General features: G+C 36.4%; 1 protein-coding gene and 1 non-coding gene across 2 annotated transcripts in view; both read right to left on the minus strand.

The window, feature by feature from the left end:
- Window positions 1-752: 752 nt before the first annotated feature.
- TRNAR-CCU (transfer RNA arginine (anticodon CCU)) lies at window positions 753-825 on the minus strand. Its single transcript has one exon. It is a non-coding gene; the product is annotated as a tRNA-Arg (tRNA).
- Window positions 826-1,935: 1,110 nt separating this feature from the next.
- LOC149141158 (uncharacterized) overlaps window positions 1,936-26,217 on the minus strand; it is a 70,231-nt gene continuing 45,949 nt past the window's right edge. Inside the window, exon 4 of the mRNA XM_089451167.1 lies at window positions 1,936-5,879. Within this exon, the coding sequence (XP_089307293.1) occupies window positions 1,936-5,879 (3,944 nt within the window). The remainder of the gene's footprint in view (window positions 5,880-26,217) is intronic.

The following is a 26,217-nucleotide window of genomic DNA, read 5'->3' on the forward strand; positions in this document are numbered from 1 at the left end:
CGTATCAACTTCGGTGTGAAACAAGACGGTGGAAGAGACTTAGAGAAGCTTGGGAAGAATGCGTGTGCATTTTTTTGCACTTCTGGGGCAGTGGAATCGGAAAAACATTTCATTTTGGAATGTGATGATTTCAGAGACATTATTGACAGTTATGGCAGTATGTTAGCCTCAATTCCTTGGCATTGTCTTTTCAGTGAGGGGATTGTTAGAAGATTGTGATGCTTTCAGAGACATCAAGGACAGTTATGGCAATGTGTTGGCCTCAATTCCTTGGCATTGTCTTTTCAGTGAGGGGATTGTTAAAAGATTAGGTCAACTCATCATCAATTTGAATAAAAAAATGATTGAATTGCAAAAAGCAAAAAACAAGAAAGTTAATGTCTTTTCAGTAAGGGGATTTTTAAAAGATTGGGTCAACTCATCATCAATTTGAATAAAAAAAATGATTGAATTGCAAAAAGCAAAAAACAAAAAAGTTAATAGTCCCGCAGAGATTAAAATATCAATCATTCATTAAATTGATCAAAATAGCAATTATTTATAAATATTTATTTTAATAAGAAATAAATATTTATTTTAATAAGAAATAAATATTTAACAATTATTTAATTGTATTAAATATTTTAATAAAAAATCTAACGTGAACCAAATAATTCCTATTTCCAAGGATATCATCCTTCGTTTGAAAGCCAGCAATCGATCACATTGGTTACTAAAAACCCCAGAAAACATATCAATTACACAAAACCGCGCGCGCCAGGTAGGGGTCGAACCTACGACTTTCTGCTTAGGAAACAGACGCTCTATCCACTGAGCTACAGGCGCCTGTTAACATATCATTAGAAATAGGCATTTCAAGAAGACGGGCGTCTTCCTTTTATACAGTTTATTGACACGTGTTAAATAAACTGATTCTATCCAGAGTGGTTATCGGGCACGACTAGAAATTAGATGGGCTATGCGCGCGCAGGTTCGAATCCTGTTGTTCACGCCACAAAACGTTGGCAACCTAATGTTATGAAAATAGTAAATCCTAGCGGGCCTAGGTTTGTACTCGATTCTATAGAGCAATTCTTTGTACAGGCTCAGCTAAATCAGCTAAATACAGTGCTGTAAAAACTGGAAACCAACAAAAATTTGTACAGGCTCAGCTAAATACAGCGCTGTAAAAGCTGGAAACCAACAAAATTTATGATCAAATAGCGAAAAAGCTAATTAGGGGGTGACTTCAACCCTCAATTGACATATAGTTCTACATTTTCAAGAGACGCATTGGAAAAGACCCAAAAGTTACTTGCAATACAAGACTCTTATTGTGACCGTGAAGAACATGCATGATAGAGTACCGTTCTAAGAGTTTTATTATGCAGGCACACATGCCTGGTTTGCTATATAGATGTAAGAGTTTTATTATGCAGGCCTGGTTTGCTATATAGATGTAAAAGTTTTATTATGCAGGCCTGGTTTGCTATATAGATGTAAGAGTTTTATTATGCAGGCCTGGTTTGCTATATGGATTTGTTGATGTTTGTTTTGGGTTTTTGATAGGTTTTGTTTTTTTTGACCCAGTTTTTTATTGGGTCTTTCTTTCAGGCCTGGTGCCTGATCTACTTGATTAACGGGTGGCTCTTTGTTCTATGGATGATGTTAGGGCTATTATGTATGTATAAATTTTCTCTGAGATGTACATTAAGATATATGTTGACACATTTTTTTTCAGAGAAAAAAAAAGCTATATGTATTATATGAGAGATATAAAGTACTGATGATACATCTTTTTTCTGAGAATATACAGATCAGAGCTATGATCCCATAAAGACATGAGCAAATAAAAACCTATAATCTATAGAAAATACATAATGTCTATGATATCTAAACTGATAATATCTGACATCAAAAACTCAGAATATTTGAGACTGTCTTAAATATGAAGCATTAAAGGTCTGGTAGGGCAAAATCATTTATCTGATAATGGGAATCATCAGATACAATCTCGAGGTGCCAAAATTCAGAAGTGGAAGAAAGACCCTTTTTTGAAAGAGCGTCTGCTGTAGTGTTTTCGTCCCTATTGATGTGCTGAATAGAGCAGTTCTCCAGGCAGGTCCAGTAGAAGTGTATCCTATCTCTCCATCCAGTCAGATGTTGTGCCAGAATGAAGTTTTTCTGATTTACTGAATCAACCCATAGCTTGGAATCGCCAAAAAAAGCCACCTGCTGAATGTCTAGGAACATACAAAATTTTAAAAGACCTGAGAGGGCCATGGCTTCAGCCAGATTATTGGATCCCTGTCCGCCATGCCAGAATGCAGAGAAGTGAGAATTTGCAGATATCTTTATGTGGAATCCACATCCACATTGGCCCTTTTGAGCTGCCCCGTCGAAAAAAGCTGATGGCTGATGAAGATGAGCTATAGAAGACCTGGCTGGGGATATGTTTAAAATCTTCACTTTCTTCTGTGGGAGCGAATCTAAATAAGCAGAGATTAAATCAAATGCTTTAGCTGGAGAATAATTCGAATGGTTAAAGATACAGGAGTTACGCCATTTCCATATAAACCATATGGTTATGATGCATATTCTACGCCATAAGATCTGTTTCTTGCTGCAATCAATGAACCACTCCTGAATCGAAACATGCATATCAAGTTTGAAACCATAGGCTCTTTCTAAATCTTGCCAAATGAGAAATGAATGCTTGCATTTGAGAAAAATGTGAAGGTTTGATTCCGCGTCTTCCCTGCATAAAGAACATACGTTAGGACCAGTCCATCCTCTTTTCAATAAGTTCTCCCAGGTCAGGTTCCGATTGTGGAAAGTGAGCCAAGCGAACAGGATCATCTTCATAGGACAGCCATCCTTCCAGAAAATGAGTGGAAAAATCGGGGAACGAGAAAAGTGCTGCCCTATCAGCTTTTGATATATTCCTTTCACTGTTATATTTTCCGATTCACTTGTGATGTTCCAGGATAAAAAGTCCGATTCTCTTGTGCAGGTGAGACCCCCTTTATGTAGTCTACGAATTATGCTGTGCCACTGCTGCTCATATTTTTTGGGAATGTTCAAAACCGATGAATCTTTCCAACGCGGAATAGGGCCCTCCCAGGCAGCGATCAATTTATCCCAGAAAAAAATACCACCTCTATGGAAATGCTTAAGAAGAGAAACAGGGATATCAATTACCTCTGATCCGCACTTAAAGAGATCTTTGCCTATAATGATGTTGTTGCCCTTTTGAAAACGCCATATCAGATGCTCCAGACAGATTGCCTCAACTTTCCGAAAGCTACGCCAAATGGGGGATCCATATGATACGCCTATAGTGCCTCTACGATACCAGACATGAAATTTCTTATTGGCAAGATATTTCGATTTAATCAGCTGGCTCCACGGACCATCCCCTTGAATAGCTCTCCAGAAAGATTTGCATAGGAGGGCTCTGCCAAAGATTCTCAGATTTAATAAACCCCATCCGCCCATTGACTTAGGAATAGAGATGCCAGAGAGTTTTATAAGGTGATATTTATGCTTTTCTGCATGACCCCCCCATATGAAATTTGCAGACAGACTGTTCATGCTGTTGATAATGCTCGCTGGTAGATGAAAAAGGTGAGCCCAATAAACAAAGAGTTGATTTAGTATAGATTGTACTAAAACAATTCTCCCAGCCAACGAAAGACAACGAAATTCCCATCCAGAGATTCTCCTATAGAATCTGTCCACCAGCCAGGACCAATCGGCTCTGGAATAGCCAGTCGCCTTGATTCGGAAGCCCAGATATTTAATGCCATTGCTGATATGATAAGCTTTTATACCAAAAAGCTCAGATAGCCAAGCTACATCTTCCAGCTTTAGATCAGAGTGGATTATAGCTGATTTATCCAAATTTACCTGAAGTCCCGTAGCCCTTTGAAATTTATCCAAAATCATATGAAGACGCATCCAAGTAGACCTGCAAAACATGGCAAATAATAATATGTCGTCTACAAATAAATTATGAGACAGAGATATGTCCCTGCAAATTTTGAGAGGACGCCATGCTTTCTCTTCAACTGCCTTATGGATGTGTAAACTGAGGGAGTCAATGGCCAAAATAAATAATAATGGGGACAGAGCACATCCTTGGCGAAGCCCCCTCTCAGCACTGAAGAAGGGAGTAGGAGAGCCATTTATGATTATAGCGTAATCCACAGGATCGATACACGCCATGATCCAGTTGATCATGTTGCTCTTCAGCCCAATTTTAGCCAATAAACACCTGATATAGGCCCAATCAATACAATCATAAGCCTTTCTCAGGTCAACTTTAAGTAAGACCGCTTCTCTTTTCTTGGCGTGTATAGAAAATAATGCCTCCTGAGTAACAGCTACTGCATCATGGATGCTCCGACCTTTGAGAAAACCAAACTGTTCCTTTGATATTGTATCTGATAATACACCTTTCAGCCTTTGTGCGATGATCTTTGAAATTATTTTGAAGGTGGTGTTGCATAAAGAAATAGGCCGATAGTCCGAAAAGGTCTGGGCTTCCTTTTTTTTTGGGATGAGGGTTATATATGTGGAGCTCAACTGCCTGCTGATAATCCCCTTCATTCTGATCTCCTCTAACATCTTTAGAAGATCGTCCTTGATATGATCATAGAAGTGTATAAAAAATTCGATAGACCAGCCGTCTGGTCCGGGGCTCTTGTCCCTACTGAATGATTTCATAGACGCCAATAATTCCTCCTCTGATATGGGCTGGAAAAGCTGGTCATTCTCTTCTTCATTAAACATCACCGAGTAAGCTTCAATCCCCCACAATATATCCTGAAAGCTTCTATGATCCATCCTTTGATATTGCTTTCTGAAGTGAGATACTGCATGCTCTGCAATATCTTGTTGAGAGACGAGCCAAACCCCGTTCTCATCTTTAATTTTCCATATAGAATTTTTTAGTCTTCTGGCATTAGCATACCTCTGAAAAAACTTAGAATTTTTGTCTCCTTCTTTCATCCAAACGGCTCTGCTTTTCAGGCGCCAAAAAATTTCTTCCTTTTTCAGATATTGCAGCTTCTTTTTATGGAGATTCTTGAAAAGTTGTCTCTTTTCAAAAGATAGAGAATTATAATCTGAAGTGTCTGTCAACTTCTGTAATTGCTCTTGGATGTCCTGAAGTTCTCTTCTGTTTGCTATTCTTTTCAGCTTCTGCCAATTTTTAACTACCTTTCGGATATTAATCATCTTATTCATAAAGCTTTCCTGATGAGAAACAGCTCCTCTGAATTCATATTTGCGCCATGCTTTAACAACTATGTCATTAAATTCAGGTTCATCAAGGCATTGTCTGTTAAATTTAAAAGGGATTCCTTTTCTGATACCCAAGGACGTCCAACCCATGACAATCGGCCGATGATCAGATATGAGAGAGTTTTCAACCATCGAGAAAGGCATCCCAAGGATATCAATCAGAGAGGCGTGAATGAGGAATCTGTCGAGCCGCTTTGCAATGTACGCCTCCTCACATCTTCCATTGTCCCAGGTAGGACTGATAGTGGATGGGAGAATGTCGATGAAGTTCCTCATAAGAAATTCATTTCGAACCATAGGTGCGATGGGGTCCACTTTCTTACCCTTCCCCCATACTTCATCAGAGGAGAATGTTATATTCATATCACCTGCAACCAATAAAGAGTCTATATCAAAAACTTCGGATGCAAAAAGGCGGACCCAGTAATCTGATCTGTTCCGGAATGGAGCATATATGTTCAGGATGTTGATACGGCATTTAAGTCCTCTAACATGAGCAGAGATAAGAATACCAGCGAGGCATCTGTATGCTTTTGCATTAATCCACCTAGGGTCCCAAAGTACATCCAGACCACCTGAAAGACCTACTGCATCTATAGCAGAAATATACCAAGTAGGGAGCATTATACTACATGCATGTTTATGTAATATCTTTTTATCTTGTCCAATGCTATTCCATAGTTCTTCAAATGGATGAGTCCTCAATCAAATTTAATTTAGTTTAATTCAAATAAGTCAATTCAATTCAAATGGATGAGTCTTCCATTTAATTCAAAGTAAGACCCATATTGATAAAATTAGTTTAAACATCATATCATCAATTTTATTGTACAAACTTAGCATAACCATAATATTTAGTTTACATTAAGGAATTTTGATTTTTTAATAAATAAATAAATAAACCACAATTCAAAGTAAGACCCACATTGATAAAACTAATTTAAACATCATATCATCAATTTTATTGTACAAACTTAGCATAGCCATAATATTTAGCATAGCTTAGATCGAGGAATTTTGATTTTTTAATAAATAAATAAATAAACCATGAACCAAAAGGGTTATTAGGGTATTTTCGAGTTATTTAGGGCTATAATTAAATGTTTCACTGTTAGAGGGAGTTTTTAATGTGGTTTTCAGCTTGGTTTTGAAACATAAGTAACAATTTTTTTATTTACAAATTATTTTGATATTTAGGGTTATTAGGGTATTTTCGAGTTATTTAGGGCTATAATTAAATGTTTCACTGTTAGAGGGAGTTTTTAATGTGGTTTTCAGCTTGGTTTTGAAACATAAGTAACAAATTTTTTATTTACAAGTTATTTTGATATTTAAGAATTTCAACGTTAATGATTTGAGTTGCAACTGAATGGCATAAAGACATATTTTTCATTTACAAGTTATTTTGATATTTAAGAATTTCAACGTTAATGATTTGAGTTGCAACTGAATGGCACTTTATTATGGAGTGTCTTTTTTATAAAGACATTTGTAGTATGAAAGTGGACACTCCATGTGAGCTATTTGTGGAAAGAAAGTTTCACTAAATGGCAAACTTTTTGATAATGATTCAAGTCACTGTTTAATAATGATTCAGAAGGTTACAATAGAGAGAAACTTGATTGTATAATATTTTGTTAATTAGATATCAAAGTGACTACTGAGAAAAACTTGATTGTATAATATTTTATTAATTAGACTGACCGTTTTGGTCCGGTAAACTTCAATTCTTCAATTCAATTCAAAACAAGAATCCATAAATGGATGTGGTGAAAAAGTTGAAGCTCGGCCTGGTGTGGAGCATCTTATCCTAAGAATCTGTCTTCATAAATGGAACTTGAGCTCTTTTTTCAGCACGAAAAAAGCTATATAATTATATTATATTAATCAAAACAGAACTGTACAGCAATATAGATATGGGGGCATCTGATCTGATAAGACAAAAATGTCACATATACCTCAAGGGGAAAGGATATATGTATCCTTGTCAGATCTGTTACAGAGAGGTCATGAGGAAAATATTGCATATGAACATATCTTCAAATAGAATTCTATAGATCAGTCCCAATAGAATTCCATGGATCAGTCCCATGAGCCAATGTTACTTGAGATCTACCTGTATATGATATTCTCGATCCTCCATTTTAGCTTTGAGTTTCATCGACTTCTACATGGGTGGCAGTGTTCATCGATCATCGATCAGTGTTCACTGTTTTGACGGCCGAGTATAGAGCATATTGAGCATGTCTGGGTCAATACAGCTCAATCACTTCAAATGGTACTCGATTTGTGAATTTGTTACATATGCTTAATGGTTTTCATCAGCATATGTTTTTAATTAAGTTTAAATTTTTAAATCAAATAAACTTGTGTTTCAAGATCCGTGAGAGAAGTCGTGTTTTCCTTGAGCTATTTATATAGATTCATGGTATTATTTTTATTTTATGTAGAAAATTGTATATACATAATTTAGTTATATGTGTAGATGTATTAATTTTGGAATGGTATTTTTATAGTTTTAATTTAATTATTAATAAGTTATGATAGTGTTCAGAGGCTTTATAAAGTTGAGTATAAGAGTCACATGTAAGTGTAATGTAAGAAAGTTTGTAAACACTTTCACATATTGGCTTAATATGTTGAATTTATATTAATATATCCAATTTATAATACATCAACAATTGGTGAACATTTGCATGTCGGTTAAAAGTAAAATATAGAGCCCAGTATGGGGGAGATGTTGTTGTGTTCGTAAAAGTTAAAAGTAATAAAAATTTAATATTATTAAATAATTAGATATTTATAATTAATGGCTAATTTTATTATAGCTAGTCATTTGATTGGAATTTAAAAATAAAAATTTATTAATTTATTAATTAAATAACTAATTTCCTAACGGCTAGTTTCTAATGGCTAATTCTGGTCACTGATGCATCCTTGCTATTTATTCATTAGGATTTATGGATTTTTTCACCTTTGTCCTGAGGATGAACCACATTCGCTGGTTCGAAACTTCGACTAAATAATACTGATGTGATTAATCCGAAAGACGTGCTTACTATAACTTATAAGTAGCTACAATAAGTTAGGATCCATATTACTATATGAATTAAAATAATATTTTTGTAACCATATTTAAATTTCATTAATAAGAACATAAAAACTTAATACTTAAAATATAACCAGATTTTCAACCATGGATATTATTAACTATACCATATCATGGGCCAATATGATGGCTCATCAATACCACATACCCAAAAACCATATCTCATTTCAAAATCAAAATAATACTTACCATGGATACTCACCCCATTTTACCATGAATATTATTAACCATACTATACCATGGAACAATACCATGGCCCATAAATACCACATTCTGAAAAACCATCTCTCATTTCACAATCAAAATATTTTGTAAATATGCATATTATTTTAATTTAATTTTATCACATTTTTGGGCCAGAGACACTCTCCATCCCATTATGGAAGACATGTTGTAATATCTTGTTATATTATGTTATTTAAACATTTTGAGTAATCAAATTACATAAAAATAGAAAATAGAATTATTAATTAAAACATTTTGACTTAGTGAAATTACATAAGGATAAAAATTAAACGAGGAAAATAAAAATAATAATTAAACCAGCCTAGATCCATCTTAACTAGAGATATATCAACATCTGATTTTGGAGGTGCAAACCTTTCTTCAAGTTTTGCATTCAGAAAAGAGGTTTGCACCTCAAGAGACATTAATAATTAAACTAGCTTAGATCTATCTTAACTCGAGATCTATCAACATCAGAGAGCAAATGTTTCAAGTTTTGCATTTAGAAAAGAGGTTTGCACCTCAAGAGATTTGATCTCTCTCTACACTTGATAGATATGAAGATGGATCTAAGCTGATAATTATGCCTTTTAAATTTAACTAGGGAAGAGATTTAAATTAAATTGTTGGTAAAAGATGATAAGAATCAATTGATAATACACATCCACACACCTCATGATATATTTCACATTGCTAAGATTGAAAACAAAATCATAAAAACTAATGCAATGTAAAAACATGAATTTAAGTAGTTTTTATATGTGGTGTTGTAATCGCATATTTTTTACTTCATCCATTTGGCTACTGTATTTTTTCAATAGCAATGGTGGATTATTGATAAGCCTACCACATATATCAACTATATTTATTAATGTGGTTGTGCTAGTTATAATTGAGTTGTCAAATTAGTAGTGGGGAAAATTCTATGTGATTATGTGAATGCAGTATAACTCATCATTATTATTCAAAGAAAATCATACTACCTAAATTTGTTATTAAAGGAAAACCATACCGTTTGAAATTGAAACATATAAGGACAATTTTTTAACCTATTTTCTTACATTTTCAAAATTGCTCTTAACCTAATATTTTTTTTAAACATACACCAAATCATCCATGAAACTTTTGAATTTTAAATTATAGGGCAATCTTTTTAACCTGTTTTCTTACATTTTCAAAACTACTCTTAACCTAAAAAACAATTTTAAAATATACTCCAAACCATCCAAAAAAAATCAATTTTAAATTATTTCCTTATAACATATAAGGAATAAGGAATAACACTGACAAATTTGTAAATATGGATGATTGTAAACTTTAAGATTACTCTTTAATCTTGGATTTAATTGTTTAGAGCATTGAGCGGAAAGGAATTCTTGAAGGTGTAAATACATTAAAGAATTGAGTTACACAGATTTGATCCATAGATTCAGGGTTAATAATAGATTTTAATTGAAATCACCATTTTATTATAAAATTTTATTATTCATTATATATTTTTACATATATTAAAGTGTAGAATATATCTTTCAACATGATAAGGATGTTTGTTTTTTTTGTTTTTTGATATATAATTTTTTTAATTAAAAAAAATCAAATATAAATAAAATTATAATTTTGAATTAAAAAAAAATACAATTGAAACAATCATTTATAAAGAAATTTCTTATAGACATTTATGATATGGAACATTAGATAAGAAAACTTTGTTGAATTTTGGGACCATTCACAAATTTAATAGGATTGATCCTTGCACAACTTGAGTAAGAAATGCACAACATAAGCTTGCTTAAAGCAACACAATACTTGTGAAGGATTAAAGATTAATTATACTATAGAATTAGTTGATCCAAGTTTTGAGCAGAGAGGGATGGAGAGTTAGGGTTTACAACAATGGATCTTTACTAGGTGGATTTAACACCATATCCATTTGAAAATCAAAGCATATGAGCCTCTTTGGGTGCATGGTGCAAGCGTGTTGAGGTTTCACATGGGTTGGAAGTTATTAGTGCAAAGGGGAACTATCCAAATCTTCTAGCTACTAGGGAACTTGAACCAAAAGTGAATAACTCCTTGGAGGTCCCACCTCTTATTAGAATTATCCGATCAAATAATGATCTATGTGTTGTATTTGCGAGCTCGAGGATAAATCATTTGGGTAAAGAGGCAAAGGGTCAGGTGTGTTGGCACTATGGAGTAAATGGCCTCTTAAGATTACATGAAAGCATATTGGGATCTCAATCTTTCACTAGGCTTATTCACCTTCAAGCATTTCAATACCGCCATTGTAAAACTCTCTGAATAAGAAATCAAAGGTAGACAAATGATTGTAGCCAGTAATGCTTTAGATGCCTCACATATCTAACCAAAATTCCCTCTAGAGGAAACACATTCTAGAAAGAAAATGCACCCAAACCAAGTGATTGTATACGCTAAGATGAAAACCACATATTCCTCTCTACTATTCTAGAACCATTGTTATTCACAATTGGCACTAAAAACCTTGCATTGAACACATATTTAAAATATTGAGACCCCAATATGCTTTTATGTGGTATTAAGAGGTCATTTACTCTATATTGCCAACACATCTAACCCTATACCTCTCCAACTAATCAATCTCTCCTAGGGCCTATCGATTCTACATACATATCATCATTTGATTGAACCCTTCTAATAAGAGACGGGAACACCAAGGACCTACTCACTTTTGTTTCAAGTTCCATAGTAGTTGAATGATTAGATAGTTCTCCTTTGCATTAGTAACTTCCAACCCATGTGATACCTCAACACGCTTGCACTATACACATAGAGAGGCTCATATGCTTAGATTTTGATATAGATCTAGGGTAAAATTCACCTCGTTAAGCTCCATTGTTGCAAACCCTAACCCTCAATCCCTCTCCACTCAAAACTTGGATCAACTACTTATATGGTAGAACTAGTGTTTACTCTTTCGTAAGTAGTACACTGCTTTAAGGAAGCCTTTGTTTTACATTTCTTACTTGAGTTGCACAAGGATGATTCCTATTAAATGGGATTTCATGGGGCTAATTAATGGTCATAGAAATCAACAAGGTTTTCTTACTTAATTTTTGTGAATATTTGACCTTCTATTAACATGTATCCACCAAACTAGATTATACCATATAGTCAACCTTTTATTGTTGCTTGAAGTATTCCTTATTAGATGTGTTTATATAAGGAACCTCTTCATAGATGGTTGCTTCGGTTGTAAATTTTTCTCTTTGATTATATTCAAAGTTACTTTTTTTGGTTTCATCTTCTTTGGTTGAGGAGATTATGTGTCCACAATTCAAGTGAAAGAAAGAAAAGATTTATCATGTTGAGAGGTATGCTCTACATCCTAGTATGTGGTAGATTGTGATGAATGATAGATTATAATGATGAAATCATGTAAAATTTTAACATATAAGAATTATATACTTTAGGTATATTGTTATTAAGTGGTTATTTGAACAAGTTAATCAAATATGCATATACCAATTAAGTGTTAATTTTTGTAGCATCGAGTATGTTCTAGCCACAAAATTTTGTGGAGAGGCTAGAATACATGAGATCTCCAAAACCCATAAATCGTTTTTGGAAATTCTGCCTAGAAGTGTCTCAATTAGATTATTAACCAATTTTTAAATATTTCCTAAGTCTAAACTTAGGGAATATGGTTAATTAATCAGTATTAATTGAGATAAGGCGTGAATAATCTAGAAACTCACACGGATCGACCTAGAAATGATCCTAGCAGTTGATTAAGTTTTAATCTTGGTCGTTGGTGCTCCAATGGTGGATTATAAAAGAAAGTCAATGTGGTGATGGAGATCATCCAATGAAGATACTTAGTTGCTTAGGCAATTCGATTTTCTCAGTAGCAACAACTCAACAGAAAAGATAGACCTAGAGGATGAGTAGCAAGAGAGTAGCATCATTCCAGGAGAAAGTTTTCAGTTCCCGAAAGAGTCGAAGGAAGGAAGGCTGAAATATTCAGAGGGCCAACATAGGGATTGCACAAAGGCTGACGAAGGCATCTCACGCAGAGGTTGGGGAAGCTATTTCTGAGGCATAAAATAGATGTGGGGTGAGAGAAAATTCTCACAATATTTTTTCCAGTGTTTTCTTTAGATTATATTGCCATTTGGGCATCTAAATTATTGTACTCAGATTTGCTGCTGAACATTAATAATAAAACCCTCATCTGCTGCACCGATTTTCCCAAATTGGGTTTTTTTGGGGACAACTGTCCAAAAACAACTGTGTCATTTTTATTGTGTGTGTGCTAGAATTTCTTAGTTTTCGGTATTTTATTTTCCGAAGTATTTGTATGGTGAAAAATTGCAGTTGTAATTTTATTCGTTATTTTTTGTAGTAAATAAATTGCAGGATTAATTTATGAGTTAGAAGAATAATCTCCAATCGCTGCAATAGATAGAAATTTCACATGGTATCAGAGCAATTGATCAACCAGGAAGCTCAAAAGCAAAAAAAGGAATTTCGCTGTTCAGAGAGAGCATCAAATCGAAATTCCCAGAAAGACTGCACTGATCCCATAAGAGGCAGTCAGAGTTACTAGGGCAACCGTTTGATTTTTCAGTTGAGAGGAGGCAAGAAAATCGAATTTCCCATATTAGTGATTCCAACAATTAGAGGGAGTAGTTGCAGCTCAGATTTTTCGTTGAGCAAAATACTGGTTGGATGCAGAAATTTTTTGCTACAGGCTATAGAATCCGCGTCGGGAGGAGAAGAGAAATAACACACTAAATTTGTTCTAGTTTAGCCATGGATAGAAGTAACATTCAAGAGACTTCAGATTTGCCTTCCAGATTGGAAGTCAAATTTGCTTTCTTAGCAGGATCAACTTTACAAGGAGTCTAGTACATAGATAGTGGAGCTTTAGCTCACATGATAGGGGTTAGAGAATATTTCTCTAGCTACAAAGAGGAGTAGATGGATTTTCAGATTACTATGGTAAACATAATGAAATTTACAATAGGGATAGGTACCATATATTTTCAGGGGGAATAAGGAGAAAGCACTAGTGATTCAGATGTATTTCATGTGCCAAGATTGGGTATGAACCTGATTCAGTATCCCAGTTACAAGATAAAGGGAACGATGTTCACTTCGTAGGGAGGAAAGTGTATGTCAAGCACCCAAGCTAGAACAAAGTAAGACAGGTTGGAGTTCAAAGTAATAGGTTGTACCAATTACAAATCGATTCTCTAATGGCACTGATAGGTAACAACAGTAGTAGTGGGAAGAAGCTAAATGAATTATGGCACAAAATAATGGGACATCTACATCATGGAGCACTCAGGATGCTCAAGGAAATTGTAATAGGGGCTTTTGAACTAGGGACTGAACATGATGATATGTGTAGAGGGTGCGTACTTGGGAAGTATGCTAAGGAGACATTTCCAAGGACTGCCAGTAGAGTTGATGATGTGTTAAGACTTATACACTTAGATATTTGTGGCCCAATGTCCACTAGAGCTCTTACCAGTGTCGAATATTTCGTCACCTTTGTTGATGATCATTCCAAGAAAACTTGGATCTACTTCTTGAAGACCAAGGATGAGGTCTTCAATCGTTTTAGAGAGTTTAAAGCTCTCGTGGAGAATGCGATAGGGAAGAAGATCAAGGTACTTCGCTCAGATAATGGTGGAGAGTATATTGATAAAGACTTCACATATTTCTGTGCGAAGGAAGGCATCAAGAGAGAATGGAGAACTCCATATAATCCACAACATAATGGTGTAGCAGAGCAGAAAAAAAGAATCATTGTTGGAGCTACAAAGGTTATGCCATATGACCAAGTATTTTTGTGGGCAAAAGCATGTAACACGAAAATGTATATTCAGAATATGACTCCTCATAGATCATTGGGGAAGAAAATGCCAAAAGGAGTCTTCGTGGGGAAGAAGCTTGAAGTCATCCACCTCATAATTTTTGGCATCATTGCTTATTGTCACATGCCAGGTGATAAAAGGACCAAACTTGATCAGACTACATAGAAGGGATTTTTCGTTGGGTACAACGAAACCTCAAAGGCATTCAAAATCTACATTCCTAGCAGTAGGAAGATAGTAGTAAGACAAGACGTGAATTTCATGGAGGTACGAGCTTTCAGGAGGTCTCGATACATGCTTGCAAGTGATCAAAATCAGTCAGTAGAAGCTCCTTTAGTCCAGCAGCAGGGCAGCCACAGGAGCAGTCAGTGGGACAAGCAAGAAGAGAGTCACAAGGGTCAAGTATTGTGACCAGTACCAAAATTTCCTTAGGAGTAGGAAATCCAGGGAGTTCTCAGTTGATGGAGCAATAGAGATAGGATAAGGAGGATTTGGCAGAACCTCCCTCGACTAGTGGTCAAGCTAGCAGAGAGGTTCATCAGACATTAAGGGATGCATAAGAGTTTATTGGGACTCTTAGGACGAGCAAGAGACAACGCATATAACCTGATAGATACCAAGCATTGGTAGCTCAGGTTACATAACCTTCCAGCTTTCAAGAGGCCGCACAACATTAGGTGTGGATAGATGCCATGGTAAAAGAATATGGTTCTATCATGACAAATGATGTTTGGGAGGTAGTTCCTAGGCTAGAAGATAAATCAGTTGTAGGTTCGAAATGGATCTACAAGATCAAATATGCAACAGACGATAGTGTGGAAAAGTACAGTGCTAGGTTCGTGGCAAAGGAGTGTGCACAAAAGGAGTGGATAGATTATGAGGAAAGATTCACCCCAATTCCTAGATACACTTCTATCTGGTCAGTCGTATCTCTAGCAACTCAGATGGGATGGAAAATTCACCAAATGGACGTCAAGATGACCTTATTGAATGAAGAGATAGAGGAGGAACTGTACATAGAACAAAAAGACGGATTTGAGATTCAGGAGAGGCGCATGCATGTGTGCAAATTGAAGAAGGCTCTATATGAGCTCAAGCATGCTCCCAAGTAATGGTATGGTTGAATTGACACCTACTTGCAACAAATGGGGTTTGTTAAGAGTGAAGCAGATCCCAACCTTTACTATTTGATGGTAGAAGATGAGCCCCTCATTCTAGTTTTGTAAGTGGATGATCTATTGTTGACAAGATCATCAGTGCTCATAGAGGATTGCAAGAGGAACCTGACAACATAATTTGACATGAAGGATTTGGGGTTGATTTACTATTTCCTAGGATTGGAGGTGTGGTAGAAGGATGGGGAGATATTCCTTGGGCAAGGAAGATATGCTACAGATATTCTGAAGAGGTTCAGAATGCAGGATTGTAGACCCATGTCTACACCCATGATTACCAACTGGAAGAAGACACATGCATCAGATGGCAAAGATGTTGACCCCACCTTGTATAGACAACTTATTGGGTCTCTCATGTATCTGGTCAACATTAGGCCAGATATTTCCTTGTAGTCAATACCCTTAGTTAGTTCATGGTGAAACCGAAAAGGGTACATTGGGCAGCAACAAGGCATATTTTGAGGTACATACGAGGCATAGTCGAGTATGGGTTGAAATATACTCGAGAGGATGACATCAAAATTTTTGGGTACACATATGTAGATTGGGATGGAAGTTTAGTGGACAGGAAAAGTACCTTCGGATATTGATTCAATGTTGAATCATGGATGGTTTCTTGGTGTAGCAGGAAGCAAAATTCAGTAGCACTGATTTCTGCAGAAGCAGAGTATATGGTAGCTAGCACAACTACGTGTGAAGTTATATGGCTTTGGAGGCTGCTAGTAAGCTTGTTTAGGCAGACGATAGAGGCGACCAATGTCTATTGTGATAATCAAAGTTTCATAAAGCTCTCTGAGAATCAAGTGTTTCATGATAGGTCGAAACACATCGATATTCAATGTCACTTCATCAGAGATTATGTACATCAAGGAGAAATCTAGCTACAATATGTTCCCACATAAGAGTAGGTTGCAGATATACTCACGAAATCTCTAAGGAGAGATAAGTTCGTCTATTTCAGAGAACATATGGGTATGGTGGAGAAATCGTTTCAGTAGCAGGGATAGGATATTTTGGATGTTAGAGTTGAAGCAACAACATATGAAGAGGGAGTTGCAGTGCAGATGCAATGTTGGCAGTAGTTTTGCAGAGTCAGCAACAACATAGATCAATGTATATTGGAGTTGCGTAGTGAGTAGCAACAATAAAACATCAGTAGTGTGACATGAGATGATGCAGATACAGGGTGTTGCTACAGTGGGAAACAATGCTAGAACACATTCCTCGCTAAGAGGGAGAGTTAGGTTTTGTAGCATCAGATGTGTTCTAGCCACTAAATTTTGTGGAGAGGCTAGAATACATGAAATATCCAAAACCCAAGAATCGTTGCTGCAAATTCCGCCTAGAAGTGTCTCAATTAGATTGTTAACCAATTTTTAAATATTTCCTAAGTCTAAACTTAGGGAATATTTTTAATTAATCACTGTTAATTGAGATAAGGCATGGATCATCTAGAAAGTCACACTGATCGACCCAGAAATGATCCTAGCCATTGATGAAGTTTTAATCTTGGTCGTTGGTGCTCCAACAATGGATTATAAAAGAAATTTGATGTGGTGATGGAGATCATGTTGGCATTATGACACAGTTTTGGCGCTATGACACAAGTGTTGTCCTTGATGGCAACTCACTCAGATGACAGATCACAGTTCAGGGTCACAGAATGAAGTAACAAGAGGTATACGCAGGTTCCTCTTGACCAAACCACGTATACACGTAGGTTCGCAGACCAAAAGGCGCGTATGCGTATACACACACTTTCACGCAAGGAAAAGTGCGTACATAGTGGAAAACTTTGTTTTGGTCCGTGGTATTTGGTCCTTGGTATTTTAACACAAGGTATTGGTCCAAGATATCTTGCCCAAAGTCTTGATCCCAGGTATTTGGTCCAAGGTATTAATTCTGAGTGGTTTTGGACCATGGTATTGAGTAAGGCCTAAGACTATAAAAGGAGGAGGAGATCATTAGGCAAGGGCACTCAAGTATTGAATATCTAATGAAGAGAAAGATCTAGAATACTGGTCATTGGGTTATGATGCATAGCTGGATCTGAATCAAGGAGGAACCTGAGCGCTTGAAGAAGGATAAGTTCTATTGATGGGTCAAGATCTTAAGGCTTGAAGAGAAGTATCTTTGTGTGGTTTTTGATCTTTTATCTGAATAATTGGTGCATGTTGTAATCTGTAAATCTGATGATCTGGGTATAATTGATGTCTGAATAGTGGTAAAGGTTAAATCATCTTTTACAGATCTGTACACAGGTTCAGTATAGCAAAGGCGCGTATACACGCTGGTTAGGCATTTCAAAACTGCGTATACGTAGGTCCGCCTTGAGAAAAGTGTGTATGCACGCAGGTTCGACACATTGAAGTAGCGTACACCTCATAAAATATGTTTTAGCTACTTCTATTTACTATTGTAGTGTTCTGGGTTCTGGATTGGGTTCTGGTTACTGTTACTGTGTTCTGGTTACCGCGTTCAGAAAAGTGATTGTTTGATTCAGTTTTGGTTGGTGCAAAGGATATTGGTTGATGCAGATATATTGGATGTTTGATTGATGTTATTGATGGATCCAGTCTGAAAATTTATGAAACGTGGTCCCTGGAAGAAAAGAGAAGGTTATAGCCTTCTGTAGGTCAGCACCTATGTACTAGTAAACACATCAGCTAGTACAAGAGCTAAGGGGTTGTATCTCCCTTCCAGGAAAAGCTGGAGAATGAGAGAAGGTTGTAGCCTTCTGCAGGTTGAAGCCTGCGTACTGGTATAAGACTGTACCAGTACAAAATTTGTAAAAGAAGTTTCTTATTAAAGAAAGATAGAGACGATTGCAGTAGGTGGTTTTCACCCACATTGGGTTTCCACCTTATATCTTGTGTTCATGTGTGTGATTGCCTATTCTGTTTACTACATCTGATTACTGGTTATATGGTTCTGATACACAAATTAAAGATCAACTAACTAAATTATAAGTGTGCAAGGTATACACTGGTTGCTTTAAACACAATTGCGTATACACGCAGGTTTCATTAACAGAAGTAGCATATATAAATCTGTTTATGGAAATGAAATATTGTTAAATTGCTAATATTGATTCACCCCCCCTCTCAGTATTATTTCCAACAGATCATACAATGTAGATACTCAGTTTCCCAGGAAATTTGATTTTCTCAGTAGTAGTAGCTCAGTAGAGAAGATAGAGCCATAAGGTGAGTAGCAAGTGGAGCAGGAGAGCACCATCATTCCTGGAAAAAGTTTTCAGTTCCCAAAAGAGTCGAATGAAGGAAGCCCGAAATCTTTAGAGGGCCAATGTAGGGATTGTGCAGAGGCTAACGTATTCATCTCACGCAAAGGTTGGGGAAGTTATTTCGGAGGCAGAAAATAGATGTGGGGTGAGAGAAAATTCTCACAATATTTTTGCCAGTGCTTTCTTCAGATTATATTGCTATTTGGGGATCTAAAATTATTGTACTCAGATTTGATGTTGAACATTAATAATAAAACCCTCATCTGTTGCACCGGTTTTCCCAAGTTGGGTTTTTCCGGGGACAATTGTCCAAAAATAACTGTGTCAATTTTATTGTGTGTGTGCTAGAATTTCTCAGTTTCCAGTATTTTATTTTCTGCAGTATTTGTATGGTGAAAAATTGTAGTTGTGATTTTATTCATTATTTTCCGTATTAAATAAACTACATAATTAATTTTTGAGTTAGAAGAGTAATCTCCAGTAGCTGCAATAGATAGAATTTTCACATTAAGATCCATCTTAACCCTAGATTTATATTGACTAAATCCTTGCCACTCAAACTCAACGAAGATGGAAAAACACACTTTATGTGAGACATAGAAACCATTAAGGATATTTGCATTAGAATTGTTGTTAATGGAATCCTTGTTTGAGAATAAAAAAGCTTGACCAAGTCTACTTGCAATACAAGATATAGACTTGCATCCTACCTAAAAGCTAAAAATCCTAAAACTTCTCATAATTATAATTGCTACTTTATCTAAATTTAGCATGTCCAATACATTTTGTAGTGTAACACCCGATTTTCTTTAGTCTCTAATTATAATTATGACTCAGTGTCACTATGAGCCATGACAAAGACATTTTCATGATTTTTGATCTAGGATGGATAAATTGTAAATAATGTAAAGGTATTTTGCTTAATTAACAAAAAATGTTAAGAAATTAACTTAACGGTGGAGGATTGGTACTAGCCATGATACCATGTGAAGAAACTTGTGAGGGGATTGGGGAATTCCCTTTCTTGCTAAGCAAATACCTTTCACTAAAAATCCATATATCTAAATTGCTAGAATTTTCAAAATTACTTCCCTCTCTTTCCACTTTCCCAAAATAATTTATTGAAATATAGTTGGGTAGTTTGGAAGCCAACCAACCACAATTATGGAGGTATGGAGGGTTGGCTAGGACAACTGAAAATTATTAACCACAAGTACTAGAAAGTACCCACCTCGAATTCCCAAGTTGAACCACAAATTTGTCTACCATAAGTAAGAGAAATAACAATTTTCTTGGGCAAGAGGAAATGGGATGCATGTGGAGGATGAGGGAACCATTATTCAGTGTGTGGGTAGTTTGCAAAAGATATATGAGGTGTGGAACAAGATTTCGTAGGTTATGGGAGTTCTCGCAAGCATTTACAAGTAAAATCACGAGTGGGTTCCTACTAGAAATCTCAAAAGTAAGCCAAACTAACTAGGGTGGCAAACATTGTGCCCATTGTTTGGTTTTTGAATTGGCATCATTTTTACCATAATTTTCCCATATTTTCAACCATTCTCACCCTTATAATTGTGTAACATCCCACCCCAACTTTACCCGATTTTATAAGCTCTCTGGGGTAAACATGAGTTGAGTATTACTATGACATGACCCAACCTCCAAGTTCCAATTATGGAAGTGGGGTCTACTAACTAGAACACATAGTGCCACCCCTCAAGGGCACCAGATCACTTGGGATTCTGGAAATCACCCTTGGTGATCAATCCCTGAGCTAGAACCTCTTTTCACAAGCTTTACATCCCAACCACACCCTTGACACACTATGCATGCAGTTGGAAGGCTCCAATTGCATGCATGCACTTTCCTCCATGTGGTTGTGATCGAATTCTATTAGTTTTTTGCATACGATTGTGAGATCCATGCCACTTTTTCAAAGCTAGCCTACAAGCCACTACCTTAAATTTCCCAGAACTCTCGAGAATTGGGTGTAAGATGATAACAAGTCTAAACAATCAATATTAGGGCTAAATCTTGTCCAAGACATATCCAATAGATGTTTTACATTTTTTCAAACATATGATAAACATAGTAGTTATGGGTCATGAATGCAAATCTGATCATGATCTTCATAATTCATCAAGGAATCATCGAGAAGGCCCAATGCCCTCTCAAGCTAGTTGAAACAACACTTTTTAGCCCATGCATTCATCAACCATCCAATAAATAGTCAAATCATGAACAAGATCCATAACAAGAACACATCATTCAACCATGCCTATAAGCAACATATAACCAGAATAAAATCCATGACAAATCAGCCATAATATAAAGATAATAACCAATACATGTACTCATCAATCGCAATAAGGAAATAACTCATATTACTCATATGCAAAAACAGACCAAGTTAGGGACTTCCACGTACCACCCAACCATAAATTGGGTTGAACCTAATCTCTTTTTCATCCAATCACCCCCGTGCCATATTACAAGCATGAATTTGGGTTCATATGGGTTAAACCAAAATAGAATCAACCAGGGATTCTAGAGGCCAAACCACCTCAACCCCCAACCACGGTGACTTCACCTACACCAGTCCAGAAATCACCAACATCAAAGCAAGCTTGGACGCCTCTGACTTCCTTCACCAACTCAAGAGGAATTTTCTTGTCTCCACCCATCCATCAAGAGTTTTAGGAGAAATCCCATCTCCACTCTTGACCCTTGGGAATTTTCTCGAGACCACCTCAACCAAGATCCAAGTCTAACGACCATCCAAACTTTAATCAAATAAAGAAACCACTACATCATGGTTATCTAGGAAATGGAAAGGTAAGGATGAAACCACTGTCAGTCTAGGAAAATTCCATGCACATGACAACAAAATAACCAAATAACCACATGCATGTACCATGCATCCAAATCTCAGCAAGGAAATTACACATGCAACATGTTACTTGCAATGAACTTTAGTTGTAGTTGTTGATCCAACCTTCTTTCTGCTACCCACAATCCATTTGATAGTCTAATACAGGTGGATATTGGTGTCCACCCACCTATTCCACCTAGACCTCTAATCAATTTCATCTTTTTCCTTGTTTATTGCAGCATTTACTATTTTTAGAAGTTTTTCGGGTCCTGAACTTGTGGAGCAGTTTTGACCCCTAAACGACATTTTTTTGAGGTCCACAGTGGGCCCATGGTCATAGCCGCAAATCTTGTATTACTTAGAGAGATATTTCCAACAAGGTATCGTACACACCAAATGGAGATAATATGACCAAGTTACGACCCCAGGAAGTTGGTTGCCCAACTAACCCCAACGGGGCCCACAAACTCTTGGAATGTCATCTCTTGGGGTTAGGGTTTTCCCTTATTGTTCAATAATAAATAGGCCCTTGAGGCTCATTGTAACACATTTTAGAGGCATGTAGCCACCACATCTCTTTCTAGGGATAAGCTACCATCACCTGAGCTAGTTTTATTTCCATTTTGTTTGTAAGCATATTCTAGTATTTGGTATTAATGAAATGAAGTGTTATTTTTGTTGCATATCTATATTTATGGTTATATATTTAATTTATTGCGTTCCTATTTAAATTCATATCAGTGGTATCAAAGCGGTCTTCTCTTTCTTTGTTTTTCTTTGCATGTCCCCAACGAGGTCAGGATATAAGGAGTTAGGGCTCGAACTGGTCAAACCTTTGCAAGACCAACCTCACAAATCTCGACGGCCTCCCATGGTGGAAGAGAAGAAAGACGAGAGGGTAGGAGATCCTTTCAAAATCTTGCTTGAAGAAGCCCTCAAGCGATATGGGAACACGATGATGGACAACATTTCCCAGATCCTTCAGCGCTACCCAAAGGCGAAACATCTTCTTCCAGCAACTACTTTGTAAGCGCCACACCCTTTAAGGTACAAGTAAACTTTGACATCCCCATATTTGAAGGTTATATAGATGCATACGTCGTAGATAAATGGTTAAATTTGCTAGAAGGGTATTTTTCTGTTCATGATTTTTCCAGTAGAGAAACATTAATTTTTCACTTCTCAAATTCGCCCCCCACATCAAGGACTGGTGGGAAACCTACTGTGAGAAGAAGGATGAAAGTACACCCCCACTATTTTCAGTTTCACCCACTTGGAATTCATTCTATGATTCCCTCAAGGAGCGGTACTACCTGTTAGCACTCAGAATGAACCTCAAGGCTGAGAAGAGGCAATTCCGAGATAACCACAGACCAAGCTTTTGATCTGGCATCTAGCCATGCTAGACTAGAGAGGGCTCTCTCTTGCCAACAAAATGTGGCTGCAATAACTGAATCTTAGGCTAGCTATGAAGTATGGGTATTTGATTGAAAGTTGTGGGTCGAAAACAACAGGAGAAGGGATCATTGGGCTATGGAATTGAGGCTAGTTTTTGCCGGCAAAACTTGGGGCAAAGTAAGTGAAATGTTCAGCCAGATAAAAGATGTAAATGAGAGAAGGAAAGAGGAGAAAGCTTGCTGCCCTACAGGCATCAATCAAGGGATGGATCTACAGTGGCAGCGTTAGAAGAAAAAGAAACACCGGGTTACTCAACAAAGCATCAAACAGAGGATGGATTCTGCAAAGATAACCACTACATTTAACAACAAAATCATTGTGAAAGGAGCATCATGCGTGGATGGATTCCTAACACTTCCCTTAGAGAATGCTGTAACGAAATTAGCAGAAAAAACAAAGCATGGAAATGAATTTACAAGAAAAACATGCTGCACATTAAACACCGTGATGGATCCCAAATCTAAAGGGCAGAAACTGCTCCATTAAAAATAATATTCAGAAAAAGATTTACACAGTCCAAAGCAGATTTCCTCTGTTGAAAAGTTTTAACCCTTTACACTCTGAAATTCATAAAATATATACAATTAGCTCATCCCTGTACTAAGGGAGTTGAGCTCAACCATCTCCCTAAAGATAGAAACAGTTACATTAAATTTGGACCGAATTTATGAAAATAGGGGTCAAATATGAACTCGTATCTCTTGAACCATAACATGTGTTACAAAATTGAAAGAGGTTTTTGTAGATAAGGTCATGTTTGATAAAAACCTCGCTCAAATTTTGGAAATTCATTTCCAATTGCTTGGAATATGTGCCACAAAATAATCTCTAAAACAGGAAATCATTAAATATTAAAATCTGTAAAAATAGGCTGTAAAGATATAGTCAAATATTCCAATTCACAAAAATTGTGAATAAAATGAAAGAGGTTTTTGTTATATGGCTTGTGGTTGACAAAAACCTCCTTGGGTTTCTCAAAATTACTTTCCATATGTTGTAAAATGGCGCCGCACTACAATGACTAAAACAGTAAAACAAATGCAAAATTTGTTTTGTTTTAATGTAGGCTTCAAATATCACTGTATATCTCCCACATAGTAACACCTGTGCATAAACTAAAGGAGGTTTTTTTTATTTGGTATGTGATTGAAAAAAACCTCTTTCACTTTTGTAAAATTCATGTCCATTACTTCAGAAACTTATTTTGTAGTAAACTTGTCCCCGTGTGCAACAAATGACCTCAAAACATGCATAACGAAGAACCAATCATTGATTTCGATCATATCTTTTGATCCGGGAGCCGGTTTTGGGAGTGTGATATACCGTTGGAAATATTTTTTTGAGCTTATTATGATAAAAATGCTTAATATATGATTTTCACTGAAGATCATGTGCAAAACATCTATGAAAACTAGACATAGTAAGAGCTCATTTTGATCCCTGGTGACAGGCTGTGAAGACTGGAACTAACACTGGCCTTATTGGGGATGTCAGCTCCTTGGAGGTGTCAAGAACATCGTAGACCAAGTGCCTAGCTGATTGGGCCAATACGGTCAAAAACTTCCAACCAAACCGAACACTGAAAATCACACACTACAAATTGTCTGTCCATCAAGCTTATTACACACTTATCCTACACTAATCTACTGCAAAATCACTGAATCAAGTGATACTAAAGTGCCAAATCAACCAATCAAGTAGTTGTTGTAATGATGCGGTTGTTTGATGGTGTTTGAACTAGAACATAATTGGAAATTCTACCAGCAATATATACACATAGTACCTCTGGCTCTGTAAAAGGAAATCTGGTTTTTCATTCAACTTAAGAAAATATTCCATATATGCTACTATAGGATCATAAAAACTAGATTCTATCTGCTACCCCAACTCATTAACATATGCTCTCGGCTGGAGATTGTCACATCCTTGCTGTAAATCAAAACATCCTTCAATCCAACCATCCAAGGGCAGCCTTACCTTTTCTTCTTTGGGAGGAGGGAGAGTTTCCAAGAACTGTTTAGGATCTTGGAAATCATATGATTCAATTTGAACATCCAATAGTTCAATTTCATTTTCTAATCTTTCAGCAACTAAACCAAGAATTTTTTTTTTACCTTCAGGTGTGAGTCGGCTGGATTTCAAACAACGAAATACTGATGTTGAGAAACTCTGATCAATTTGAAATTTCGCTAACTCATTCCTTAAAGTTAGTAATATTTCCCCAGATAAAGGATTTTCCACATACCCTGTCATTGGTGATTACCATCAATGCTTTGAAATCTGGATTCTTTGGCAGTGAAGTCGCTCTGAACTTTGAAGCTTGGGATCTTGAACAATGGAGTCACCAGGTGAATGATTTCAGCCTTCATATGTGTTTGACTATTGTCCACCATCAACAATCAGATCTGCAACTTGAATGATCTTTCCTGGAGAAGATCTGTCACCTCGTCCCCGGCAATGGCGCCAATATGTTAGCACTCAGAATGAACCTCAAGGCTGAGAAGAGGCAATTTCGAGGTAACCACAGACCAAGCTTTCGATCTGGCATCTAGCCTTGCTAGACCAGAGAGGGATCTCTCTTTGCCAACAAAATGTGGCTGCAATAATTGAATCTTAGGCTAGCTATGAAGTATGTGTATTTGATTAAAAGCTGTGGGTCGAAAACAACAGGAGAAGGGATCATTGGGCTATGGAATCGAGGCTAGTTTCTGCTGGAAAAACTTGGGACAAAGTAAGTGCAATGTTCAACTAGATAAAAGATGTAAATGAGAGCAGGAAAGAGGAGAAAGCCCACTACCCTACAAGCATCAATCAAGGGATGGATCTACAGTGGCAGTGTTATAAGAAAAAGAAACATCGGGTTACTCAACAAAGCATCAAACAGAGGATGGATTTTCCAAAGATAACCACTACATTTAACAAAAAAATCATTGTGAAAGGAGCATCATGAGTGGATGGATTCCTAGCACTTTCCTTAGAGAATG

This window comes from Pinus tabuliformis, chromosome X, assembly GCF_031772625.1.
Source record: "Pinus tabuliformis cultivar Carrire ecotype Pingquan chromosome X, CPIR1, whole genome shotgun sequence".
In the NCBI taxonomy this organism is placed as follows: Eukaryota; Viridiplantae; Streptophyta; class Pinopsida; order Pinales; family Pinaceae; genus Pinus; species Pinus tabuliformis.